The 9,281-nt window shown below is 37.9% G+C and overlaps 1 protein-coding gene across 1 annotated transcript in view; it reads left to right on the forward strand.

The window, feature by feature from the left end:
- Positions 1-9,281, forward strand: part of NME8 (NME/NM23 family member 8) — a 47,213-nt gene that overhangs the window by 27,876 nt on the left and 10,056 nt on the right. The window contains exons 11-14 of the mRNA XM_014531101.1: positions 547-716; positions 5,774-5,918; positions 6,603-6,710; positions 9,066-9,069. Coding sequence (XP_014386587.1) covers positions 547-716; positions 5,774-5,918; positions 6,603-6,710; positions 9,066-9,069 — 427 coding nt within the window. The remainder of the gene's footprint in view (positions 1-546; positions 717-5,773; positions 5,919-6,602; positions 6,711-9,065; positions 9,070-9,281) is intronic.

A 9,281-nucleotide genomic window follows, 5' to 3' on the forward strand; every position in this document is an offset into this window, starting at 1 on the left:
CTACTGTTGATGCTTTCTATTGAGTTCTTTATAGCAGTGATGTCATTTTTCATTTCTTCTTAGTTTTTCTTCATTTCCTCTTGGTTCTTACACATATTGTTGAATTTGTCTTCCAATCTTTTCAGCCACCTTATGACCATTTCTCTGAATTCTTTCTCTGACAGGTTGCTTGCCTCCATTGCCTCCATTTTGTTTACTTCCTTTTCTGGTGATGCCTGTTTTACTTTCATATGTGGGCTGGTTCTTGGTCTCCTCATGATCTCTCTTCTCCAGGTGTTTGGTTATGTAGTTCTCTCTCTGCTTTCTGTGAGGAGAAGCAGGGCTCCACGTAGTCGTGCTGTCCCAGATCCGGTGTTTCCGGGTTAGCAGCCGATCTCTGGATGCCGGGTCTTTGGATATATACACTTCCAATAACAGCCACTTGAAATTAAGTTTTTATTTGTTTTATTAAACTCTGAATTATTTGTAAACATATTATCAGTTTTAATTTTCTGTCACGGCTATTAAACTTCAGTTTATAATCTTAAATTATATTTTGAATTTCAGCAGTTTAGAAGAATATCTGGTTAAAGAAAATATGCATCAGTTTTGTGATGTTGAAGAGGATGTAGATAATGTTAATAAGCTTATTGATATCTTCTTCCCTGATTTTAAAAACATGAAATTAGAAAAGACACTGGCATTACTTCGACCAGATCTCTTTCAAGAAAAGAAAGGTAAGAAATAAGGTACAAATTGTTTATTTCATAAATGGAGTTGAATAAACCCTAGTGTAATTACATTAAAATATATTATTTTAGGACTTAACTTTGAAGAAAAAGCACCTAAAGTAAGAAATTTAGTTAATATTAATTTACTAATTTTCAATAATAAAACAATTTTCAGTAAAGAGTTTACAAAGTATTTTCTAGCTTATAAATGTGTTAGAAAAGATTTTAAAGTGGCAGGAATTATTATATAATAAAAATTGGCAGTTTTCATTTCTGAAGTGCCTTAACTCAAAGCTTGGGTCAACCCCTCATTAATAGTATGATTTGAAAAAGATGCTTTATCAAGTCTCTTTCTTCTAATATAGAGAATATTATTGAATGCAAACTCTAACGGAAAAAGAAGAAAATAAAATTTAAAAAAGAACAAAAAAATTAGATGAAAATAAGAAAACATAAATACAGTGCCTACACTTAAAAAGTGCTAATTATTTTTAACCTACTCCCATATTCACATGGCAGAGTGAAATGCAGAGTAAGAACACAAGCCATACATTCACACTATTAATTATTTTTCATACCTAGTGTATGAAAATACAATACTTTATATTGACCTTGCATTCTCTGACTTGCTGAACTAAGTGTTAGAATCTTTGATGTCATCTCCTTGGGAATTTCTATGCAGACCAGGATTTCTCAACCTCAGACCTACTTACATTTGGGGCTAGATAACTGATAATTTTTGGCTGAGGGAGGCTGTGTCATGTGCATTGTAAAATGTTTATAACACCCTTGGCCTCTACTCATCAGATGTAGCATTCCTGAGCACCCCCATCTTCCCTCTCACCACGCCCTGTTGTGACAACAAAAAATGTCTCCAGACATTGTCAAATGCACTCATGGGGGATAAAATTTCTGGCCAAGAACTACTGAGGTAGACAATAATAACACTGCAAATCAAGACAATCTGTATACCTTTCTTCCTTTTGCTTGCATCATTGGACTGACTGGCTAGAACTTCCTGTATGATGTTGACTAGGAGAGGTGAGAGTAGACAAGTTTGCCTTGTTCCTGACCTTATAGTGAAAGCATTCAGTTTTTTACCATCCTATATATAAAGGTGTAATATGCAAATCGACTGAACAGCCAAACAGCAGAACAACCATCTGGATGACCATCCAGGACCACGCTATGACACTATTGGCTCCAGGCCAGCCAAGGCGGGTGCAATGCTATTGGCCGGGGGCCCGGCCATTGCCCCATGATTGCCCCACAGAGGGAGGCCCAGGCCACCAGCATGTGGGGCGAACAATGGCGGGGCGGGGGGGCCTCCCCTGCGAGGGAAGCTCGGGTCCTGGGTGCCAGAAGGAAGCTGGTGCCGGCAGCCGGGGGAAGGAAGGCCTACTCTTGCATGAATTTTGTGCATTGGGCCTCTAGTTAAGTATAATGTTAGTGCTATATATCCTTTATCAAATTAAGGAAATTTCCATTTATTCCTAGTTTGGGGATTTAAAAAAAATCATGAATGGATATTGCATTTTCTCAAACATTTTTTCTGTGTCTACTACCGTGATTATTACTTTTCCTTGAGTTTGATAATAAGGTAATTACTGTGATTTTTGAATGCTGAAGTAGCTTTGCATTCTCCAGATAAATCACAATTGATTGTTGTATATTGTCCTTTTTGCATACTTCTGGATTTGATTTTTAAATATTTTGTTGAGAGCTTTCATGCTTATATTCATGAGGATTATTTGTTGTTTTCTTATAATATCTTTATCTGGTTTTGGTGTCAGCATAATGCAGGCCTCATAAAATAAGTTGTCACTCTTCTTTATTTTCTGGAAGAAACAGTGTATAATTGATATTACATTTTTCTTAAATATTTACCAGAATTTACTGGCAAAACTATCTGGTCCTATAGTTTTCTTCTTTGGAATGTTTTGTTTGCCTTTTAAAGTATTTCTTAATATTTACATACTTGTTAAATGAATAGATTTTTATAAACTAGGACAGCTATAAAATTATAGAAAAATTAATATAGTACAGAGTTCCCATATGCATGGTTAACAGTTTCTCCTATTAACATATTATTGTGATATGTTTTTAAAATTAATGAATATTGACACATTGTTATTGGCTAAAATCCATAGTTTACATTAAAGTTCTCTATTTTGCCGAAACCGGTTTGGCTCAGTGGATAGAGCGTCGGCCTGCGGACTGAAAGGTCCCAGGTTTGATTCCGGTCAAGGGCATGTACCTAGGTTGCGGGCACATCCCCAGTAGGAGATGTGCAGGAGGCAGCTGATCGATGTTTCTCTCTCATCGATGTTTCTAACTCTCTATCTCTCTCCCTTCCTCTCTGTAAAAAATCAATAAAATATATATTTAAAAAAAAATAAAGTTCTCTATTTTGCACATTCTATGGGTTTTGATAAATGCATATCATGTATCCCCTTTACAGTATCATACAGAATGGAGTCACCTAGTCATTCCTCCCTTCCACCCTCCTCTCCTTAGGCTACCACTGATCTTTTTGGTGTCTCTATAGTTTTGCCTTTTCCAGAAAGTCAAAGAGTTGGAATCATATAGTATGTAGCCTCTTCTTTTACTTAATATGAATTTCAGATTCCGCTATGTCTTTCTGTGACCTGGTAGCTCATTTCCTTTTGTTGCTGAATAATATGCCATTTTATGGCTGTACCAAAGTTTATCCAGTTACCTATTGAAGGACATCTTTGTTGCTTTCAGTTTTTGGCAATTATGAATAAAGCTGAAATAGGCATTAATATATGATTTTTTGCATGTGTAGACATAAGTTTTAACCTCAGTAGGGTAAATACCTAGGAGCCTGAATACTGGATCAAATGGTTAAACTATGTGTAGCTTTGTAAGAAACTGTCAAATGCCTTTTAAAGTGCTGTACCATTTTCAATTCTAAACAGCAAGTAGTGAGAGCTTCTGTTGCTGTGCAGGTGGTTGTTTAGATTTTTTCTATTCTAATAAGTATGTAATGGTATCTCATTGTTGTCTTAATTCACAATTGCCTAATGACATGATGCTGAGCATCTTTTCATATGCTAACTTCTATTTCTATATCTTCTTTGGTGAGATGTCTCTTCAGATGTTTTTTCCCCATTTCTTAATGGAGTTATTTGTGTACTTATTGTTGAATTATGAGTTCTTTGCATATTGTGAATACACGTTCTTTACATATCTATAGTTTGCAAAGATTTTCTAGGTTTTGAGCTCTGTGTTTTTTTTGTTTTTTAAAATATATTTTATTGATTTTTTTTTATACAGAGAGGAAGGGAGAAGGATAGAGAGTTAGAAACATCGATGAGAGAGAAACATCGATCAGCTGCCTTCTGCACACACCTTACTGGGGATGTGCCCGCAACCAAGGTACATGCCCTTGACCGGAATCGAACCTGGGACCCTTCAGTCCGCAGGCCGATGCTCTATCCACTGAGCCAAACCGGTCAGGGCTGGGCTCTGTGTTTTTTTAGACAGTGTGTTTTACTGGAAAGTTTCTGTTTTTAATATAGTCCAACTTGTCAGGTATTTTTATTGCTCTTTTAGTGTTTAAATTAAAAAATCAATTTAAACCCTAAAAGGTTATCAGTATTTTCTTCTTTGTTATCTTGCAGAAAGTTTATAGGTTGGAACTTTACATTTAGGACTATAACCCATTTCATTTAATTTTCATGAAAGGTATATGGTCTATGTCTAGATTAATTTTTTTGCATGTGTGTGTCCAATTGTTCCAGCACCATTTGTGGAAAAGGCTATCATTGCTCCACTGTATTACCTCTGCTTATTTGTCACACTTCAGTTTACATATTCATGTGGGTATATTTCTGGGTTCTCTATTCAGTTCTGTTGATCTATGTGTGTATTCTTTTGCCTATCCCTCACTAATTTGATTACAGTAGTTTTTAATTGAGTTTTTTAGAAAGAGAGGAAGGGAGGGGGAGAGTGAGAGAAACATTGATGCAAGAGGGAAACACCAATCAGTTGCCTCTTGAACACTCCCAAATAAGGATTGAGCCTGCAACCCGGGCATGTACTCTGACCAGGAATCAAACTGGCGACCTTTCGGTTCATGGGATGACGCTCAACCAACTGAGCCAGTCTGGTAGGGCTGATTATGGTAGTCTTATAGTCAATCTTGAAGTGGGTAGTTATCAGTCCTCAAAAATTGTTTTTGTCTTTCAATGTTGAGTTGGTTATTCTGGGTTTTTGTGTTTCCATATAAACTTTAGAATCAGTTTTTCAATATCCATATCCACAAAATAACTTGTGGACACATCAATTGGTTGCCTCTCACACATGCTCGGGGCACAGGATCGAGCTTGCAAATGAGGTATGTGCCCTTAACCAGAATTGAACCCACGGCCCTTCAGTCCACGGGCCAACACTCTATCCACTGAGTCAAACTGGCTAGGATGCATTTTTGTGTGTACTAATGTAAATTGTATTGTTTTAAATGTCAAATTCCAATGTCATTGTTAGTATATAGGAAAGTCATTTACTTTTGTACATAAACTGTAACCTGCAATTTTGCTATAATAGTCTCTTATTAGTTTTAGGAGTTTTGTTGTTGTTGTTTCTTTGGGTTTTCTACATAGACAATCATATCATCTATGAACAAAGACAGTTTTATTTTCTCCATCCCTATCTGTATACCCTTTATTTTCTTTTCTTGTGTTATTTTATTAACTAGGTTTTCCAGTCTGATGTCAATAGAAGTAGTGAGAGGTGAGAGCCCTGCCTTGATGCCAGTCTTAGAGAGAAAGCATGTAGTATAGAAAATATTTGCTAATGAGATACTTCAGTGTGTGTGTGTGTGTATGATTCTTATGTCATGTAAAATTGGAAATACCATTATAATTTAATATGTTAAGAATATTGTTCACCTTAAATTAAAATCTAATGAACTATTTTTGCAAGTTTTTAAATTTCAGAATAAAATGCATTATATGTCCTCATGATAATATATTCTATATTGTGTATATAACCACTAACCTAGCAATTTAAAACTTTTCATTTTACTTTTTGTTTAGAGGATGTTTTGAATATTATTAAAAATGAAGGCTTTCATATACTGATGCAAAGGCCAGTGGTATTATCAGAAGAAGAGGCACGAACACTATGCAAGGAATATGAAAATGAAAATTATTTTGACAAGGTGATAGAAAACATGACCAGGTAAAATAAATTTCAGGTGTAGAAAGTACAGTCTGATTTATTTTTGAATGATTTAAATCTCCTCTTAACCTTTCTTTCTGCTCAAGTTGCCAAGCCTCTCAATTTTGTAAACAAGCGCTGAGTCTGCTTTTTGAGCCAGTCTCCCTCCCATGTCGATTCTCTGTTCAACTGTCTGTCTTGTCTAGTCCTCCTGGAATGTTATTGGAGCAATGGAAATATCCCAGGTGAAGTTGCTGGAGTCCGGTTGAGTTAAATGCCAGGAATTCAGGGTGTGCAACATCATCAAGTCCAAGCAGAGAAAACTGATTGAGTCTCGAGGGCTTTGGTAATCTAAAGATCTAGGAGAGGCAGGAGATGCTAGAAATCTGTCAGGTTTCTAAAAGCATAAGTGAAATAATGCCTGGGGCTGAAATCCAGCAGGAGTATATAAATCAGCAGGAGTATAGGAACAATATAGGAACCATTGTATTAGAACCAAGGCCCCCTTTCCCCTTTCATTTCTCTGCTTTCATCCTTTTATAAATATGCTTTTAAGAATACACCAATGGAAATTAATTTTAGATTCGGTAAAAGGGTTATCTTGACTTTTTATTGTCTATTTAACAAATATACTTGCATTATCTATATATAATTAGCTACTGAGTCAGATTTTTATTAACTTTGTTTTTTTTAATTTTCTAACAGTGGTCCATCTCTAGCTCTTGTTTTAGTGAGAGAAAATGGTTTACAACACTGGAAAGAGTTAATTGGACCAAGTACTGTCGGAGAAGCTAAACAATATTTTCCAAACAGGTTGGATTCATATCATAGGTCCCACACTGTTTTCATAGGAGCCATTTTAATTCGCTTTTAGATATGGGATATGGGAACCAGAGTTCTAGTTCAAAGGAGGTTCTCAGGGTAGCTGCTCTTCCTGGGTCACAGTGGACTGCTCTTGGCTGGAGGCCTAGCTCCGTGCCAACCCGAATACTGCCAAGGTTTTGCAAGAGAAGGCTGCGGGCTGTTTGGTTTGGAACTGGGAAGTAAGTGACGGGTACCCAGGCAAAAGGCCAACTCTTGCCAGAAATTGCATCCCCATCCACTATTTAGGAGAAATTCTTTCGAGAAGGGTGTGATGGCAGCTTCAGGTTCTTTAGTGGATCATAAGCATTTCAAGACAATCATGACTGACTTAATATGTAGTCTCTACTTTGGCAGGAACCGTGACTAAGTTAGTGAACTAAACTTTGCAATCGATTTAACACATGGTATGCTACCTGGCACATAGAGGGTACTCTGTAGATATTTTTGACCTTAACTGTTAGGCTTGCTATCACCTGGGGGGTGTGGATAGCATCTCATGCATCTACATTCTTGGGAGGTAGCTGATGGAAGTGAACTGAATTGCAATTTGCTTGAATTCTCTGACAGTTGCAGAGCAGGATTCAATACAGGGAAGAAAGGCTCTTGCTTCAAGTGAGCAAGAATAGAGGTGCTCTATCAGGCACAGCAAACTAGACACGTTTGTTTACACAATAACAGTACTTATGAAACATCATTTACATAAATATTGAAATAATCTTCTTTTGGGCAGGATATTTTGAATCTGACTTGTCTTGAATGGGCACCATTTATCCCCTATTTAGCCCTACTCACTTAGGTCTTTGCTCCTGTACCAGAAAATAACTACCAAGGATAACGTGGGTTGAACACTGTGGATAGTGTGAGCAGAGTGCCCTAGGTCCTCTTAATGAAATGTTGCATAGAATTCAATGCATAGCATTAGAGAGGAACGACTCTCAACACAAAGCCTACGCCTGTAGGCACACGCTTCTAGCAATTGTGGTTCCAGGTGTGGAGGGAGTACACCAGCACAGAGACATTTCCTCCGGGGGAAGCTCCGACTGACTGCCTCTCCCACCCCACTGTTGTGAGGATTCCCATCCAGAGCCCTAATGATCCCTATCTTGCCACAACTTGACAGCTAACCCTGACCATTCTACTTGAATGGTTCCCCTTTTCCAGTTTCATTGGTTCCACCCAGGTCGTTCATGTTGTTTTAGAGATAACTGTCAACAGAGCTCGGTCCCTTTTCTGCACGCAAGTAGCAGATTTTGCATTCTGCATTGCTTAATCTGAAATACGGTCACTTTGGTAAAAGGTAAATATAGTAACCCCTCTATGCTGTCCTTACACATGCACACGCTCACACTTACAAATGTATACACACTTTTTTCAATAATCATGTCTAGCAGCATAACAGAGGGGCTGGTTGTAGTTCTCTGCCTTGAATGGCATAAGTGCTGGTGATCATTTAAGCTGTTTTATCAACCATTGTGCAGATTCCCCATCCCTGGCAAGCACAGGCTCCAAGGAACTTAGGCCACAAGCATCTCCAAATCAGGGTGTGAGAATCGTCAAGGCCTGAGTGGGAAGGTCAAGTTGGACAAATCAAAAATGGGTCACTGAAACCAGAGAGGCACAAAGAGAGTCCTGAAGCTGAAGCTAGAAAGCCAAGTTTCCAGTGATGTCACCGTATTAAATAAACAGGAAGGGACACTATTCACCATCACTGGATTTTGAGGATTGGCTGCTCAAAAGTGCGTGTAAAAGGCAGAAAATACAATGAACAGTGAGCATCTCCTCTGTTAAAATATACATAGATAGATACATACATACATACGTACATAGATAGGCAGATAAAGACAGAAAAAAGGGGAAACAAAAAACATCAAGCAACAATTCACGTAAGAGAGATATATTTATCTATTGTACAGAAACAGAACCAGACTAATTATCTAACCCAACATGAATTGTCCAGATCCCTACTGCTTCTTCTTTAAAAAAAAAAATATTTGTATTGATTTCAGAAAAGAAGGGAGAGGGAGAGAGAGATAGAAACATCAATGATGAGAGGGAATCATTGATCAGCTGCCTCCTGCATGCTCCTACTGGAGATCGAGCCTGAAACCCAGGCATGTGCCCTTGGCTGGAATCGAACCTGGGACCCTTCAGTCCACAGGCCGACGCTCTATCTACAGAGCCAAACCAGCTAGGGCTCTACTGCTTCTTTATACACAGAATTGTCCTGTAGGCTCCTCCTTTGTTGCTGCTCTTGCTTAACTGGGAAGGTTCCACTGCAGTTTCTCCTGGATTTGAAGTTTATAGTTTGGTATCTTTGGTGTAGAGTCAAAGATAACTATTAGATAACACCTAAATAGCATCTTTAGTGCTTGGTGCTACTTAGTGATCAGGATTCTGTGCTTTGTCACCCTGCTAGGGCATCCATTCCTCCATTCACAGTTATCTGTCAATCTCCATTATCAGGGTTATTGAAAAGTCCATTTCCTCCCTCCCTCCCTCCCTCCTTTTCTTCCTCCTTCC

Source organism: Myotis brandtii, unplaced genomic scaffold, assembly GCF_000412655.1.
Source record: "Myotis brandtii unplaced genomic scaffold, ASM41265v1 scaffold1186, whole genome shotgun sequence".
Classification (NCBI taxonomy): Eukaryota; Metazoa; Chordata; class Mammalia; order Chiroptera; family Vespertilionidae; genus Myotis; species Myotis brandtii.